Below are 19,306 nucleotides of genomic sequence, written 5' to 3'. Positions count from 1 at the left end.
GGGTTAGCTAATTTTTACCAACGCTTTATTTGTAGCTCCAGTCAGGTCGCCGCGCCCCTAACCGCCCTTACTTCTGTAAAGTCCAGTTTTGAGGGGACCGAGTCCGCCCAGAGTGCTTTCGACCGGCTTAAGACCCTTTTCACGTCCGCTCCCATCCTTATGACCCCCGATCCCTCCAGACAGTTCATTGTCGAGGTTTACACATCCGAGGTAGGCGTTGGAGCCATACTCTCCCAGCGATCTGCCTCCAATGGTCAGATCCACCCCTGCACTTATTTCTCACATCGGTTATCTCCCTCTGAGTGTAATTACGATGTGGGCAATCGTGAACTACTCGCCATTCGCCTGGCGCTAGGTGAATGGCGTCAGTGGCTGGAAGGTTCCTGTGTTCCTTTCATAGTATGGACGGATCACAGGAATCTCAAATATATTCTTCCACCAGGAGGATGAGTGCCCGTCAGGCTCGTTGGGCATTGTTTTTTACCCGTTTCGACTTTTCAATTTCCTACCGACCCAGCTCGAAGAACGTCAAGCCTGATGCTTTGTCCCGCCTCTTTGATTCCTCAGAGGACTCCGAGTCACATGTTCCCATTTTCCCTAAGGGGCGCGTGATTGGTGCGGCCATCTGGGGAATCGAGAGACTAGTCAAACGGGCTCTTTCTCACTCCGCCACTCCCCGTCGATGTCCCACCGATCTTCTTTTCGTCCCAGCATCCACCCATCCAGCAGTCCTCCATTGGGCTCACTCGTCTAAATTAGCTGCCCATCCCGGCGTTAGGGGCACCCTGGCTTCCATAGGCCCTCCCGCGAACAGGATACTCGTCATTTTGTAGCCGCCTGCGCGGTGTCTGCACAGACTAAGTCTGGGAACTCCCCTCCGGCCGGCCTCCTCAGACCCCTCCCTATTCCCTCACGCCCTTGGTCCCATATCGCTCTAGATTTCATTTCGGGTCTTCCCCCGTTGGCCAGTAACACCGTTATCCTCACTGTCATCGACCATTTCTCCAAGGCAGCCCATTTTATTCCATTATCCAAACTCCCCTCCTGCCCAGATTCTCTTTGAAAATGTTTTTAAGCTACATGGTCTTCCCTCTGATGTTGTTTGTGATAGAGGTCCCCAATTCGCGTTGCAGTTTTGGAAGGAATTCTGCCGTTTGATCGGAGCGTCCGCTAGTCTCTCGTCCGGTTTCCATCCTCAGACTAATGGTCAGGCCGAACGAGCCAATCAAACCATCGGCCGCATGTTACGTAGCCTTGCGTTTCGCCACCCGGCATCGTGGTCTGAATATGCTCATAATTCAGGCTATCCCCTTTTCAAGCGAGTCTCGAATATCAGCCACCCTTTTTCTCGTGCAAGGACTCTGAGTCCAACGTTCCGTCGGCTCAGGCGTTCTTACAGCGCTGTAAGCATACCTGGAGGAGAGTCAGATCTGCTCTTTGCCATTCTAGAGACCGGATCCTATGAGTCCCTAATAGTCAAGAGCCCTTGATATATTTGCGGTCAGAGAGTTTGGCTTTCTACTCTTAACTTGCCCCTCCAGTCGGTCTCACGCAAATTGGCCCCCCGTTTCGTTGGTCCAACTCCCTCCCAATCTCCGTCGTGTCCATCCTGTTATTCATGTATCTTGCATTAAGCCGGTTATCCACGTCCCACACTGGTCTTCCTCCCCCCCTCGTGCAGATCGAGGGATCCCCTGTCTATAGAGATGTTATTGCGTTGTCTGCAGGTGTCCCACAAGGCTCAATTTTGGGTCCACTTTTATTTTCTTTGTATGTAAATGACTTGCCAAATGTTTGTCCTAATGCCAACATCCAAATGTATGCAGATGACACAATAATCTTTGAACATGCTAACAGTGCAGCACAAGTTGCTGATCTGTTATCAAACTCAATTCAAAAGATTACAGAATGGTTAAACCACAACTGCCTTCAACATGTTTTTTAGTTAACCTAAAGGCCGCTGTGTAGAACCTGGTGTAGTTGTAGCAGGGAAGAGACTACAAGTCGTCTCAGATTTTAAATACCTTGGAGTATATATACAGTAGATAACAATCTTACTTTTAAATTACACATTAAGAAGGTTTGTAATCGCATTAAGTACAACCTGGCAAATTTTAAATATGTCCGTAGCTGCATGTCAAAAAGGGCCGCTATGATGTTCATGCACTCAATGATTTTATCACATATAACCTATTGTTTGACAACCTGGTCACAAGCTAGAAACATTTCTCTCAAACCACTACTCTCCCTATATAAGAAACCTATTAAAGTACTTGATAGGAAATCCGTATTTTATCATCTTTGTCATGTTTAAAAAATAGTCTATATAGTCTATTGAACTTCGAAAACTTGATTATATATGCAGATCTCTGTCTTGTGCACAAAATTTTGCATGGACTGGCTCCTCCAGAACAGCACCACATGCTTGCAGATCTACAAAGAGTTCAGCAAGAGGTGACTGCATTGTTCCGTTTAGGAAGAGTGCACTTGGTCAAACAGCTTTCTCAGTCAGGGCTGTTCGTGAATGGAATCTTATTCCAATTCACATTAGGAATTTTAAAACATACACTTATTTAAAATTAACTAAAAGAAGTGGCTAACGGGTAATCAGGACTGTCAACATTATATTTGACATGAAATCTTGCTGCTATCCTGTCTTCTCTGTCCTGTCTGTTTGTTTCTTGTGCTATACCAATGAGGTTGGCTGGCTCTAACATGTATGTAATATTTTAATCTTTCTGTTTAAATTTTTTTTTAGGTGTGACTTAAGATCTGTCCAGGGACAGCAGATGTAAAATAGCCTCTGGCACACTGCACATTTAATTATGTATTATTAGTGTGCATTGTCCCTGTTAAATAAACCTACCCAGGTTTAAATAAATAAAAATAAACATACCCAGTGTGGAAAATAAGTTTCCCTGAGCAATGAAATTCTTACTTTGCTGTCCACAATGAATGCCAAGACTACACATATATAAACAAGCTATACACTCATACTTACAACGTAAGAAACAATAAAAAATAAAAAAACTATGCTGCAGTACTAGGAATATATACATAGACTATGAAATATAGACTATGTATATCTATATACGAGAGTATAGAGTAGGAATATAGACTGAAAATATTATAGACCATGTATTTGCATTTATATATGCAAATGTACAGTATTAACTTGTGCAAAAAAAACTATAGTGCAGCAACATGCAAATTGAGTGCAACTACACAAAATAGCAGCAGTAACAGTGCAAACTGAGATAAGGCTACCTGAGTAATATTAACAAATATACAATGGAAGTAATAACAGCAATAACATTACAAATGTTCAAATGAGATTGAGAAAACAATTTTAACCGACTGTTTCTGAGAAGAATAAGTCCACTAGCTAGCCACCTGTTTAAGAGTCTAATATCCGAGACGAAGGAGTTCCTTAATCTGGATGTCCTGCAATTTACTCCTATACCTCTATCCTGAAGGTAGGAGTGTGAACAGTCTGTGTTGGGGGTGGGTGGGGTCTGTGGACTCTGCAGTGGTAAATGGCCTGCAGAGAGGGCAGTGGAGTCCTGATGATCTTCTCAGCAGTCTTCAACATTCTCTGCAGATTTTTCTGGTCCCTTGCAGTAGTGCTTCTATACCACGCAGTGACCAAGACGCTCTCAGCTACACAGCTGTAGAAGTTGTTGAGTATCTTAGGTGACTTGCCAAACTTCCTAAGCCTCCTCAGGAAATACAGCCTCTGTTGTGCCTTCTTAACCAGTTGGGTGGTGTCCAGATGAGGTCCTCGCTGATGAGGACCTCCAGGTATTTAAAGCTGCTCACCCTCTCCACTTCAAGCTCTCGGATTAACAGTGGTTGGTAAGTTTACCTCTTTTTCCTCATGTCCACTATCATCTCCTTTGTCTGTGTTGAGGGTAAGATGGTTGTTCTCAAACCATGTCACAAGACTGGCCACCTTCCTCCTGTAGGCACTGTTTAACACTGCAAAGCTGCTTTGACACAATCTCGGTATAAAGCACTACATAAAAAAAGGTGACTTGACTTTAACAACAACAGCAGTTATTCATCTGGAAATAAACCTCAAAAGAGTTCCCCAAACCAAGGAATTAATCACTGCTATAACTAACTACAAAGTAATGAATACCCAATTCATTACTTTGTAGTTAGTTATAGCAGTGATTAATTCTTTGTTCTTAGCCTCAGAAAACATAGATATTCATGACATCTTTAAATGAAGAGAACACAGAGGACTATGCTAACCAGTCAAAGCTTTAAAAACCATCTGTACCATTTTTTATGATCCAGTCAATTCTTATTTGAAAATACAAAAATAAAATGCAAATCTACATTATTTGAGGCTGCTGATTTATCCTGTTTTACATTGTCACCAATAATTCATTATGGATAACATTAACCATCAATTTCAAATAAAAGCACAACTAGTGTGTAGCTTTGGAGTAGCTTGTGATTAAAAGTAGTTTATTATTTCAAACACTTATTAACAAATACACAGAAGACAGGTAACGCATAAGAAAATTAAATAGTAAGATCGGACAAAGTGGGACAATCAGATAAAGTCCATATACACGTGTGTGTATGCTCCCAAAACAGAAGAGGCAAATCCTCTGGTTTTAACATTCCTTCCCAATAGGATTTTTTTGTTTTTTTTTTGTGAAGATACAGGAAAGGATGTCAGCTTGTGCACTTGTAGAAAATGTTACCATTTTACACATGCCTGGCATTGCCAACTTAAAGGACTTTTTTTTAATCCAGTGAAACTGTGAGAAAGAAAGCTAGTCACAATTTTTTTTTTTTTTTTTACTTCAGAATAATTTACAATTGCAGAATGAAGGGAACATCTATACATGTTGTATACAGCAGGCAATTTGAACTATAGGCTAAAATGAGACACTTGTAGCAGTACTGAGACAGAGCGATTTGATTTGGGCATTAAATGCTTGAATGGCACATTTTGGTCCATGTTAGTGTTGTTGTGTCCCATTTTATATATAATGGATGAACAGATGTATAGACGTTTGGATTTGTCATAATTTTCTGCTTGCTTCAGAGCTCTTTCATGGCAGGCCAGTGCTCGCTTATAGGAAGTAGTCGGGGGTGCGGCGGGTGACGTGAGGTTCTCCACGTCGAGGAGCTGGATCAAACTGAAGGCTAGGGAAAAGAAGAAAAGTGGCTTAAATGTACAGCTCACTGTTCAAACAACTTCCACTACAAAACCTCAATAATAATAATAAAAAAAAAAGATTTTTGCAGAAGGCATGACAATTAATTTTTTTTTTGGATTATTCATATTTTTTGCACTGTGACATTTTAGTGGCAATTAAGCACATTCTACCTCTCAGTTCTCATTGCTTTATTTAATTCCCACTGTTTTTAATGGTGACTGTCATTTGTTTTCTTTACCACTACCACCTATACAGGTTTAATATGCAGTAGGGCTGCAACAAACTATTATTTTGATAATCGATTAATCATTATTTCACCAATTGATCAGTAAATGTTGTTCTATAGTTCTGCTGTTAAAATTAAATTACTGAGTTACACATTCTAACCAATAAATAAAACAAGGTAAATCACTTCAGCTTTTGAAGTGAATGTCAAATGCCAACAACAAAATTATATTACTATTGTACAATTACATTTATTTATTTTTTTACAATAGAAATAAATATAAGACTTTCTCATTCACCAGTAAGGCTGTGATGGTGGCAAGAATGTTGATATGCATGTATGTATATATATGCAATTTTGAAACAAATAATTAAAAATGAGGCTCAATCATTAACAAATGTGTTTGTTTATTTTAGCACTTCCTTCAGTGAACATGCAGCCTGCAAAACACTAAAATAAAGAAATATTACAGTTAAACAAGTAGCCTAAAAAAGAAAGTTAAATACACCCTTGTCTACAGAACATGAGTTACGTGACATGACAAAATACTAGACTATAGATCTTATAATACGTATATTAATTCTCCAATTAATATAATATGAAGTAACTGACTGAATGAAGCATAATTCTGCTAAGACATTGAATTTATTTTCAAACTGAACTATCACTTTAATGTGATGTGTTTAATGACCACACTGGTCATATCACATCACTGCAGGCTCTTTCATTAGGTCATATGAGATCATACAACAAAAATGTCAACAATTTTTATTAATTGTCGACTAATCGTTTTAGCAATAATATGCCATGAGACATTTGTAGGTTGATTTTCCAGGAGTGTTCAGAAAACATTTCTGCATGTGTCATTTTGATGGTAATTATTACATACCTCACTTTAAAGAGCACCTATCATGGAATTTTGAAATTTACCTTTCATGTAGTGTGTGACATAGATCTAAGTGAACAAAAACATCCTGCAAAGTTTGAAATATGACGGTGCACCGTATATAAAGTTATTGTCTTTCAAAAGTAAGAGTCGACTCTGAGTCATTTTTATGAATCGTTAGAAGACCAAAGCTTTTTCTCTGACTATATAAAGTTATTTGAATACGATATGCCCACTTATTACGCTCCAAGATGCCAGTGAAAAGTAGAAAACATCATGGCGATGAGACGCTGTGTTCTGAAGTGCGACTCAAAAGCAAACTTTTTTCATTTGCCCAAGGATGAGCTTTTGAAGACTAAGTGGCTACAATTCATATATACAACTGTACCTCAGAAGTATAGTCCGAGCCTTGTGCTTTGTTCACGCCAATTTGAAGACAATTGCTTTCGCGAGCGAGCCGGCTGATATTGAAGGAAGGTTCAGTTTCAAGTGTATTTGCATCAGCTTCCTCCTCCGTATCACAACCTGTAAGTGTTATTAATAATTGTTGCTTTTATGTTTTATGTATAGGGCTGGGATAAACGATTATTTTTTAAACGATTATTCTAGCGATAATTTTTCCGATGCATTGATTCAGATTAATTTTTTCAGACTGATTCGATTTCGAATATCTCCCCATTAATTGACTACTAACAATTTATACATGTTGATTTACATATCTGAATGAAAAAAAAAATGAATTCCTTAACATTGCAATATATGTTTATTGCTCTTAAAATTTCAAAATAAAAGACTGACTAAGAATGCATTACTTTGCACTTGTATAGAGATAACATTCAATAAAACCTTGAAGCCTTGAAAACACATAGCTTACTGAAACAAGCTTACTGAACACATAGGGCCTAGCTTATTGAAAAAAAGTTATTCTTTCTGATGAAAATAACATCCTTTTTCTATCGTGTCTAATGATTTTGGTTAATATGCACGAGGGGGAGGGAGAGAGAGAGAGAGAGAGAGAGCAAGACAGCGTTCGTGTAGTTTGAAGACTGTGAGTGCTTGAGCGCACGTGAAACTTTGGTGTTCCGCCCTTTTTCTATCGTGTTTAATGATTTTGATTAATATGCACAAGGGAGAGAGAGAGCAAGAAGCGCTCGTGTTGTTTGAAGACTGTGAGTGCGTGCAGAGCCAGGGCTCTCTCTCATACGCACCCTGTCAGGCACACCAGTCATTCTATTCTACAACACTCACCGGTCAAATAATGCTTTGACAGCCGCCAAAAAAAAGATCAATGCAGAAATATATGGTTATATAACGTTGGACAGAATGTTGATCCGGCCATCGCGTATATTCAGCGCACATAAGGTAAGGGCTGGGTATTGTTCAAAATCTTTCGATCCGGTGCCAATTTCGATACCTCAGTTTCGATACTGGTTCCTAACGATACTTTTTTCGATACCATATGTTTTAAAATCCATTTCAACATCAACACAAATAAATTAAACACAAAACTTTTATTTTTCACCTTAATTAAAACATTCTGGTAACACTTCATGCTCAGGATAACATTATTAATACAACTGGTTGTGCTTTTTGGATAGGGGTGTGCCATTCAGGGGCGGACTGGGACCAAAAAGTGGCCCTGGACTTTCTGGCCCACAGCAGCCCACCACATCATAACGCAAACGCCCCTGTTTTGATGTAATTTATTAATTTAATATTTAAGTAAACAGTTTGGGGATTTTAACCAATAGGGCAACTGATCCACAAAAAAAAGAAAACAGAACAGCAGCTGTTCATTTAGCGACTCCTAGTGAGCGATACATGCTCATCAAGGAACAAACATTCTTCTAGAACTAACACTTTGCATTCAGTAAGCAGATCCATATGAATCATGCATTAAATAGAAGTTTATAAACTCAAACGACAGCTTTATGTGCTTTACAGTTCAAGTCACACAACATTTGCAACGTTTCTGAAATGCTGCTCACACTTGTTTCTAAATATTTCTGATTCAAGCGTTTTAAACAATTCACGTGCGTTCGGAGCTCACTCATTGAAAGCACGCACTGCAAGCAGCATTTCAGACAATGCGCGTACAGAGAATGAATTCATCTTTCGCGTAACTTCTGAATGAACACATACACACAATTATATCAAAATGATTGTCTCTGCAAGTATTCTCTTAAACACAGTCGGTTATGTTTTAAGTGAACCCATACAGTGGCCTGCTGCTCAGAGAAATTCGCTGTACCGGACGGAAAAATCTGTCTCTCTCTTTCTGTTTTTTAGACAACGTGAAAGGGGGCGTGTTTCAAGATACACAATGGAGTAGACCAAACTAAACAGGGAGGGAGGGCAAAACACTCATCCAAACAAATGCTTCATTAACACCGGATTTGGTTGCAATACTCTTATCGCATATGTTGCACTTTGCGGATTCGGCATCCACTTTTATAAAGTGCACACTTTAGACCTCTTTGTCATTGTAAAACGGAAACGTTTTGAGAAAAAACAACTACAGTTGTGTTGTGTGACTGCGAGTATCTTCAGAAATGCTCCCCGTCACGTCACGTGGTGGTGGACAGCCAATCACGGCGAATTTAGGTCCTTACATGAACATATGCTACAAGCTCACACAGACACAGCCGCTTGGCAAAAAAAAAAAAAAAAAAAATCCGGCCGCTTGGCTTTTGGAACCGAACTTTGGCACCGAAAGATAAATTATTTTTCGATACTCATAGTATCGAAGTTTTTCGTTCGAGACCATAAAGGCAACGAAGGTAAACGTTTTGCAAATGTTTTTTAGAGAAATAAAAACAGGTCGACTAATCGATGCGCATATTTTGTGTCGACGTATTTTTTCCATCGACGTCTCGATGACCTCAACGCGTTGTCCCAGCCTTATTTATGTAGCATCCTTAATAATTGTTTGGTTTGTTGTGTAAGCACAGTTTAGCTTCTAGGTTCAATGACAATTGTATTGAGATTGTTTGTCGTTGCTTTCTGAGTTTTCTTTAAGAATAGAGTCATATCTCGTAGTAATGTAACTGCATTTATTTTATTTTTTTTGTAAAAACGTTATGTTTATGCATCGAGTTAACACAAACAAAGACTGATTTTATGAAACAAAAAACAAAGCACACTTTTACAATATGAACTCTGGGCTATCCTCGCTAACATCACGTAAAGGCGGGGTTTTGAAAAGTGAATCACTAAACGAATCATTTGAGAATCGCAGGTAAAAATAAATGCATTTTATAAGAAAACTAAAGTCTTTTTTGTCATTGCATGCATGCAAAACTGTTGTTGGGGACTTCTAAAACAATATTTGGAACATTTTAAATGCCATGATAGGTGCTCTTTAAAATTAAAGACTGTTTGCATTGCACCTATAAGAATATTCCTGTAAAATGTTTTGGGGTTAACGGTTACATTTTTAAAGAAATTTAAATAGGCATTTTTATTCTTAAAGTAAACCTACTGAAATATAATTTAGACATGTGTTGAAATCACACTTTATAGGACAGTAGATATTTGAAAGATTATCATGAGAAGTGCAACTTACAACGAATATTTAAGAGTATCGTCCAGTTCCATAATGGCTGCCTGGTTGCCACAACGATAGCAGTAGTTTGGCGCACTGAAGATAGTGACAACGTTCCTATCATGACACCAGTTGTATCCCTGAAAAAAAAAAAAAAAGGTTTTACTTTATCTGAATATCTTTATTGTGAGGAATTGAATTGTGGATCTTACCTCCATGACCAGCTGATGAGCGCGGGACACCAGCGTGAGGCCATTAGCATGGTTGAAGGTCTCAGAAATGTCCTGTCCAAACGTGTAACCAGCTCCACGAGGAGAGATTCCCCAGCCACCGCGATCATCAGGGTCTGACCACAGCAGATCACACATGGGTCCCTGAAATACACAAACAAAGATGTGGAGCCATTCTCAATAAACCAGTCAAATATTTCATGTGTTTACATTCACAGGCATAGATGTTATTTAATCTGAGGAGCTAATAAGTTGAAGAGGCAAAGTTTTGCTTCAAAACCATGAATCTTATCTTGAATCTTATCCTATACCATAAGAATTTCTCAGTAAGCAGAGCAATTATCAGGATACAGGGAGCAAAACGAGGCTGGTGTACATTTATAGACACAAGCAGAACAATATACAAGACAACCTTTCTTTAACTAGTTGTGTAAATGTTAGAGAAGCACCGGTCAACCAGCCATAAATGGAAGGTTTTTGCTCCAAATATCCATCACCCAACTGGCATTTTTTATATTTTTTATTTAGATGATCTCTGATCTGATCTTGAACACAAAAAACATTGCAATCATTTTACAAAATGTAATTTGTGTGAAACTATTACAAAGTCTGTAAACTGCTGTTAACGGAGGCCAGAAACACTGAAGACAAAAGCAAATAGGAGAAAATAATGCACAAGTCAGAGCAAGATCACTGTTCCCGATATACAAAATATAGGAAGACAATACTCAATTAAGTTTGTTGATTTATATTAATGTATATCGGAGTGCTGACTGATTTCCGAAAAGTTTAGATGATATTTTCTTTTCATATTGCCTCTGTATAATGCATATTAAAGTAGTCTTTATAAGCACAGAGCTGCTTTGTTAAAAGTGGTAACAGCTCCTTTACTGCTGCTCCATGAGCATCACCTGCTGTTAGAAAGTGTAGTTGCATTTTCAGTCTGTCTGCTGTTTATGTCACATGCAAAAGTTTACGTAACCAAAGTTCACATACCTAAAGTCCGACCATTTAGTTTTTGCTTCAAATTTTGAATTTAATTTAAATGTATAATGCTCATATCACATGTAGTCTCTTTGGATTTCAATTGAAATGTATTGATTGCCTGTAACTTTTTTAAATGGTCACAGAGGTTGAACTGTTACATCTTGTTCGTGTACTTATTTGTAGTCTTGCAACTTTCTTAAAAAAAAAAAAAAAACAATTCATTGGAAACTTCCAGCTTTATGTATTTTTACTTTTGATAAGAAACTAAAGTCTAACTATAACTAGAAGTCTCATCTTTCAAATTATATCCATTTTATTTAGGAAATTCAAACAAATGTAGTTTTGGTGCTCTCTGTTGCACCACATCAGATCACTGTATAAACACCTAATTTCAAACGCAGAGCACAATTATCCGTTCCTGTTTACTACTAGTTTTCACGTGAAATAAACATGAATTAACATCTTATGCCTCATGTAATCAAAAGCAATAACACAGCTCGTAAACAATGTCCACAGCTCATGTGCTATAAATTATGCAGATGCTTTTGGCAAAAGTGGGCAGGTTCCAAAACCTGCTGGAAAATGAAATCAGCATCTTCTAAGCATGAAGCATGAAGTGCTCCAAAATTTCTTAGTAAACAGGTACAGTGACTTTTCAAAAAACAAAATGGACCAAGACCAGCAGATGACATTTCACCCCAAATCATCACAGACTGTGGAAACTTAACACTGGACTTCAAGCAACTTGGGCTATGAGCTTCTCCAACCTTCCTCCAGACTAGGACCTTGGTTTCCAAATGAAATACAAAACTTGCTCTGATCTGAAGAGAGAACTTTGTACCACTGGGCAACAGTCTAGTTCTTCTTCTCCGTAGCCCAGTTAAGACGCCTCTGACGTTGTCTGTGGTTTAGCAAAACTCTTGACACGTCTGTGTGTGGTGGCTCTTGATGCCTTGACCCAAGCCTCAGCATTCCTTGTAAAGTTCACTCAAATACTTGAATCGATTTTGCTTGACAATCTTCATAAGGCTGTGGTTCTCTCCGTTGGTTGTGCATCTTTTTTCTTCCACACTTTTTCCTTCCATTCAATTTTCTGTTAACATGCTTGGATACAGCACTCTGTGAACAGCAAGCTTCTTTGGCAATGAATATTTATATCTAATCCTCCTTGTGAAGGGTGTCAATGATTGTCTTCTGGACAACTGTCAGATCAGCAGTCTTCCTCATGATTGTGTAGCTTAGTGAACCAAACTGAGAGGCACAGGAAACCTTTGCAAGTGTTTTGAGTTGATTAGCTGATTTGAATGTTAACATTCTAATTTGTCGAGATTGATTAGATCCATCAATCTAGGGCTGTACGATTTGGGGAAAACATTAAACTGACACCAACTGAATACAATGACACTACTGTCTTCAGAAGAGCTGCTTATAGCAGAATTGAACTTGTTTTAGAATGAATGAACTTTACACAGTTACTGAACTGAAACAACACTGACGTGACTGGAGCTGAAAAATGACACTATTGTGCTGTTAGAGCTGCTTTACATCAGAAATTGCATTTGCTGAATTTTTGATGTTTGCATCACTTGTATGTTACTATCAAGTTTAATACTGTGAAGCTGCCCTGAACATCTGTACTGTTTAAAGCAGCCTTTCCCAATCCTAGCCCCAGTAGATAAATTTGAAAACACTGCACTTCTCGTGTGGACAGCAATATATTTTCTGAAATTATGACATCATAAGCCCACATCTCGCCCATAGTCAGACCACGCGTTTCTTCCACACGAATCCGGTGGAAGAAATCCAATCCAATGACAGGGATAGTCCACAAATAACATTATAGTTCCAACTTGTCATGTTAACAAAGATGCGGCATAAATTTCATCATAGTTTTTATCATCAGATATTAGTTTTAGCTCGTCAACATCTCATCTTAGTCACATTAAAAAAATGTTTGTTAACGAATATTTTTATTGTCTTTGTTGACGAAATTAACACTGGTACGTTTCAAATCCTTGTAGAGGTTTTAAACTGAACTAAGCTGAATGATGACATCAGATTAGATGAATGGATGACATTGTAAGCAATGATGAACTGTGTTTTTTTTTCTTTATTGACACTATTTTACCATTTGATGCGGTTCAGTTGCTTTGTTACAATCTATATTATTAAAAGTGCTATATAAATAACGTTGACTTGACTTGCTGTTCCGTTGTTGTCTATTTTTTGTACTTTTAAATAAATGATCTATTCTGATATTTATTTGCCAGTCACAGCTGGTGCTTCTCCGACAAGCTGCTTTTCTTTGGCTTTTGTCATGGTACTCCGGGTAAAAAGAAACATGCACATATACACTGCAGACTAGAGGTTTGCAAATATCCTGTGATTTCCACTTCACAGAGCACTTACGGTCGAATAGAACAAACATCTGAAGTGATGAGAGAGTCATAAGAAATATGTAGAGTAATAAAGTTTACTTCAAAAGAAAAAAAATAGAACTGTGATTTTTCTATAAAAAAAATCCTATAAAAAAACTCCAGATTTGCTGTGCTTGGCTGCACAAATAATAAGTTATTTAAAAAAAAAAGAAAAGTAAATCTAATTGACCAGCTAATTAATCTTCAACATTGCATTTATGTTTTTGCAGTACCTATATCATCAAAGACAAGATTCTGAAAATGGCTACGCACTTGCTTCTCTGATGCAATATCTATATAATAATAATACAAATTACAATATAATAACATCAGTAATAAAAATTACAAAAATACTCTTGTAATAACTCACTGTAAAGTAAATTATTATCTAAAATAGTGATGTTTTTTTCGCTTTCCTTTTTTACACCATGCTAGCTTCTATGGCTATGTTCATGGCGAGAGCCAGGTATAGTTATTCAAAAGTAAAACTAAAGATTAATTTTTTTCTAAAAATCTAAATTAAAACTAGATTTTGATTTATTCAAAAGTAATATAAGAATACTAATATTTCGCACACATCTAATTTTTCTTTAATCCACTAGACACTGCTTGCTGGGATGAATGCGATCTGTAACTGTACTCATGTACCTCATGTGGCACCTCCTGCAGACGATCCAGTGCACGAATGTGATCCAGCGTATCTATAGATGGAGAGAGGCCACCGTGCAGACAGAAGATCTGACGAAGAGAGTTATAGGAGTTATTAACAGCCATCAGCAGCAGTCAGAGGATTCTAAGGCTGGCTCTATGGAAAATAACCTGATAACTGTAAGAGAAGTTAAACTGTTCTGTTATTATTCCTATAACTATACGAGGTGGATGTTTTCTCACCTGTCCATCCACCAGAGCTGTGAGGGGTAGGTAGTCAAAGAGGTCTGTGAAATATTTCCAGACGTTTGCGTTGCCATATTTCCTCAAGCACTCATCATAGAAACCGTACACCTGTGTGATCTGTCTGCTCTCATGGTTTCCCCGCAATATCGTGATGCGTTCTGGATAGCGAACCTACAAATGAAGTAGACAAATGTAGTATCAAAATGTCAAATTTGCAACACAACAAGCAAATCTAACAAACATACCTTTAGTGCAACAAGAAGTGAGACTGTTTCCACAGAATAATATCCTCTGTCTACATAGTCGCCCATAAACAGGTAGTTAGTGTCAGGTGACTTCCCTCCAATTTTGAAGAGCTCCATTAGGTCATGAAACTGGCCGTGAACATCTCCACACACTGTGACCGGGCAGCGCACCTCTTGCACATTTGACTCTTTAGTGAGAATCTCTTTAGCCTGGGGGTGTAAGAACGGGATAGTGTATCAGGCACAGGTGAATGTTGTAACAGCAGGAAAATATCTTAAGCAAAAGTTTTGAAAGCCCAATCAGTGGTGCGTTTCCCTAAAGCATGGTTAGCCATCTACAGTCGCAAGTTCCATCATTGCAAACACAAGTGAATAATTCAGTTTCCCTCAAAAATAGCTCCAGTGAACATTCACAGCCTCTGACCTGAGGTTAGATACAAAGTCTCATGTCAGTATAACATGCATAGAAGCAAACTAATCATGGGCGGAAAAAGGTCACTTTATGCATTTTCTCTAATCAGATTGCTATCCAATCATGAAAAGACCAGGTGTAAATGCCCTCCGAAACACTTCACCAACAATCAGTGCTTGAAGTGTTTTTTTTTTTTTTTTTAAGACTGGAATAAACGAAACAACTTTTGCCCTAATTTTCACCGATTTACAGTCTGGATAAGTCAACTCTAGTCAGAGCCAGTCTGCAGATTTGAGTTGACATATTTCATAAAAAAATAACATCACAGACCATCGGTGGATATCAAACATGATTTATATTTTCAGCTGATATTGCAGCATGCAACGCTCCTTGTGAAATATCCACCGCATCTGTGCAGCGCACATGGGAATGTCAGCGGGAGTAAACCGTTCTGACGCACACATCACGAGCAGGTACGAAACACGTAGGGCGAGGGGAGATTTTGCAGTACTTAACTGATCGCGGATGGTTTCATTATCTTGGGCAGATGCAAAAGTCTGAGAGAATAAAAGTAATAAAAGCATAAATATGTCTCCAAATTTACTTGGGCAGCCGTCATTATTTACATGGGCGGCCCGCCCAAGTAAAGTCTATGGGTGCGTTTCAATCAGCTCCCTAGTTCAGTAGTCAGGGCACTGATCAGGGAGTCAGGCACATTAATTTACACAATATACTGATTAACGTCTTAGGAAGCTAGGGAGCAGATTGAGACACAGAGTATGTGTGGGAAACACTGTGATTGAATAAGTTGATTTAGTTGCAAGTCTTGTTTTTCACCATCCAACGACATATTTTACAGATCGTTTTAATTTGTGCCTGGCCGGTTTTCAAATAACCTTTTCGTCGACAATTTCATAATATTTTAATAATAACTCAAGGTTAGTTTCACTTTAGTCGCTGCTTCCACTCATTTCTGTCGTCCTTATCGAGTTATCTTTGCAAAGTGCTCTAGGAAATTTGCTTTGTTCTTTGACATGAACAATTAAAGTTGCATGCTGATTGGCTGTTGTCGCATATTTCTGCTGTATGATTGGCTCTTATATTAATCCAATGTAAAAATGCCTAGAGCTTCTCATCATTATCTACATATATTTACAGCGATTCGATATAATATTGTTTATCGGCACAGCCCTAGATGATATTATGTTCAGATTTTAAAAGTAGTGTAGTGCATTTCAGCATTAAGGAGGAGCTACACATATACGGTATGTGGCTCTGTAATTCTGCCACAGAGATACACTAAAATGGAGAAGACTATGCACATAAACCTAATACAATCGAACATGGAACAATACATTTATTAATCAGTGTTAATGTTAGTTAATGAAAAGACAATTGTTCAGTGTTTATTCATGTTTTTGTTGTGGTTACGTGACATAGCGGTGTCTGACTAGGGGCGATGTCATTCTAGGGCTGGGGGATATGGAGCAAAAAATATATCTCTATATATTTTGCTATATAAAATATACGATATATCTCTCTATCTTTACAGGAAAGATAATCCCTCCAAAAACTACTACAAAAAAAATTAATATATTATATGCATATATATATATATATATATATATAACGTTTAGGGCCCTATGAAATGTTTTATTTTTTCTTCACCATATATTTTATTGTTACCTAATTCTGTGTTTTAGCATATGTAATTATTTAAATGCATAAAACAACTTAATTTGTAAACATTTTTTTCTTAAAATGATCTTATGAAATGTTTTTCCCCCTCTGAAATTCTGTGTATTTACATTTTTCTGGTTATCAAATGAAGGTATAAAACATTCATTTAATTTATCTTTTAATTATTTAAAAGATAAGCACAGAAAAGGCAAACAAGCAAAGTGGCAGAATCAGAATAAAATATAAACGAAATATTGATATATACGATGTCAAAATCCATATTGTATTTAAAAAATATCTTGATATATTTTAAATATCGAGATATCACCCACCCCCTCATCCTTTCAGAAAAAATTATGGATTCTCGGTCCACACAAAAAATGCAAAGGCAGCGTTTTCCACTCTGAGACTCGGTTTCACTCTCCTAAAACGCTGGATCCGTGTGGACGAAATGCCTGTACGATACAATGGTTCCTCACTCATGGGTCTTGTAGAAGAGACGTGTGCTTTACTAAACCCCTTTCAGACTGCACTTTAGTCCTGGAAAATTGCCGGATTGCCTTCTGTGTGAACGCAAACATGTTTGGATTGATTTATAGACCAAACCTACTTTTTATACCAGGCTGTTAACTCTTTTTTTTTTTCTGCTGTAAAGTTGTGCATTTCAACATGGGGAGTCTATGGGCCGTTGATAAATTGCAGTTTTAGTCACTTCCGTGTTGGTTTCACGAGAAAAAACGGAAGGTTGCCTCTTGTTCTATATTTGGAGCCATGAAGATATCACAGAAAACAGAGTAAACAGTGAATTTGCTTTACAGGTCAACAATTAACCAGACAGGCACTCAATGTCATATCTTCAGAGAGTAAAATAACAAATCTATACTATACAACTAATTAAAGACACTGAAATATTAGGTAAAAAAAAAAATACAGCCAACTCTAACCTATCTTGACAACAACAATAGTGAACACTGACGTGTGTTAGCGGTGGTGTTAATTCAGCCAAATACACACATGAAAATCATGAAACGGACAGACAGTGGCAAGATGTCTGGATGTAATTACTGCAAACTTTTTGTTTAAAAATAATAATAAAATAGTTCTTATTTAAATTTAGACTTAAGAATTATGAATAATAACGCTACACCATATAAATAATAATTATGTTTTATGTTATTGGTGTATGTTATACACATCTCATTCAACATCCTAATAATCTTATTTTCACCCATTGCGTTCACTTACAAAGATGTTAAGTTTATGTTTACGATAAGTACGACCTAATAATGTATTAAAACCCTGACCATTTCTTTACCTTCTCGCAGAGTGTTCTCACTTGGTTCTCGGTCAGCTGTTTGCACTCATTCAGCTGTTCTATCCATTGGTCTAAATCTTTCGTGAACGCTTTTTCATCCATAACCGGCACGATCCCGCGTTAACGGTAATCCTCACAGATTCTTCGTTAATTAAACGAGCAGCAAACGCGCTGACACACTGACGCGCTGCGCCGGGCCGACGCAAAACACAGCCAAACACCGCTGTTAACCTCGGATAACAGCTCTTAAAACACGAAATCGCGTGATTTTTTTATTCTAGATTTGGTGGTTACTGGTAGATGTCTTTAGAAGGTATCCGCAGTCTGTCGTTGATGAATTTTCCGTTGACTCGTCGCGCTTCCGACCTTCTTCATAAATGCGCTGTGTAATGGCCGCTGCGCTCGCCGCCCGTGACATCTTCAGAAAGGCACGCTTCGAAACACTCTGAGCTAGGTGCTGCCCCCTTTGGTCAGGATAACTCAAAGATGACATAAATAGATCCCAGTAGATGTTTAAATGCCACGCAAATTTTCATTTGTAAATGAAGGCCATTCAATAAGCAGTACACCTTTAATCAGTTATTCTGTATATGCAGTGTACAACCAGTAAGTCAGAAACACTAGACGTCACACGCATCTGCGCCTAATGTATAATGTTTAGCCAAGATTCGCTGTGTATGTTCTGCAATGAAAATAAATAAATACATACAAATAAAATAATGTGCATATAAATTTGCCTGGAACCATCAAACTGATATACCAGATAAATAGCCTAAATTGGGTAACCTATTCTGGTTACTTACATCATGTGGAATGATTAATTCCAGATTATATGTGATTACACACAACTTGTAATAAATCCCAGCAGAGTGATATTGTTTGGTTATGTAAATAGCGACTAAGATTGCATTACTGGAGCTTCCTATGTTAGAATCAGTGTAGTCTATTAGTGTAAGTATCATGTTTCTAAATAATTTCTAATGAAATTAATGTGTAAGAGGTTTGAATGCAGAATTGTAATTAAGAAAGCTGATTTGTGAGTATATTGCAGAACAGTTTGTCTATTAATATATTGAATTTTCAAACCACTTTTTGTTTCACTTAATAAATAAAAAAATGTTGAATTGCAATAAATACTATAACAAAGTAACTGAACATCAGCTCTTTGTATAAAACATTGTTATGTACAGTACATGGACATTTTTTTTACCAGATAATGTATTTTATATCATATGTACATTAAAGTCACATTAAAGTACATTTGCTTAAAAGCACCAACTGCATCTGTGA

General features: G+C 37.6%; 1 protein-coding gene across 1 annotated transcript; it reads right to left on the bottom strand.

Annotated features, from left to right (window-relative positions):
- Window positions 1-4,444: 4,444 nt before the first annotated feature.
- Window positions 4,445-18,450, bottom strand: LOC113053971 (serine/threonine-protein phosphatase 2A catalytic subunit beta isoform). The gene is made up of 7 exons (XM_026219136.1): window positions 18,017-18,450; window positions 14,610-14,819; window positions 14,362-14,535; window positions 14,119-14,208; window positions 10,049-10,210; window positions 9,858-9,976; window positions 4,445-5,166 (listed from the first exon to the last, which is right to left on the bottom strand). The coding sequence occupies exons 1-7, from the start codon at window positions 18,116-18,118 to the stop codon at window positions 5,094-5,096; spliced, it is 930 nt and encodes a 309-aa protein (XP_026074921.1). The 5' UTR covers window positions 18,119-18,450; the 3' UTR covers window positions 4,445-5,093.
- Between the last annotated feature and the right edge of the window lie 856 nt (window positions 18,451-19,306).

This window comes from Carassius auratus, chromosome 35 (assembly GCF_003368295.1).
Source record: "Carassius auratus strain Wakin chromosome 35, ASM336829v1, whole genome shotgun sequence".
Taxonomy (NCBI): Eukaryota; Metazoa; Chordata; class Actinopteri; order Cypriniformes; family Cyprinidae; genus Carassius; species Carassius auratus.
This window is presented reverse-complemented; position numbering and strand designations above follow the sequence as displayed.

Excerpts from the sequence above, each read along its gene's own strand:
- LOC113053971 (XM_026219136.1), bottom strand. The coding sequence starts at position 18,118 with ATGGATGAAAAAGCGTTCACGAAAGATTTAGACCAATGGATAGAACAG. Across the intron at positions 10,211-14,118 it reads TGCAGGAGGTGCCACATGAG|GGACCCATGTGTGATCTGCT; the intron begins GTACATGAGTAC and ends TGTGTATTTCAG. Across the intron at positions 9,977-10,048 it reads CTCATCAGCTGGTCATGGAG|GGATACAACTGGTGTCATGA; the intron begins GTAAGATCCACA and ends TTTTTTTTTCAG.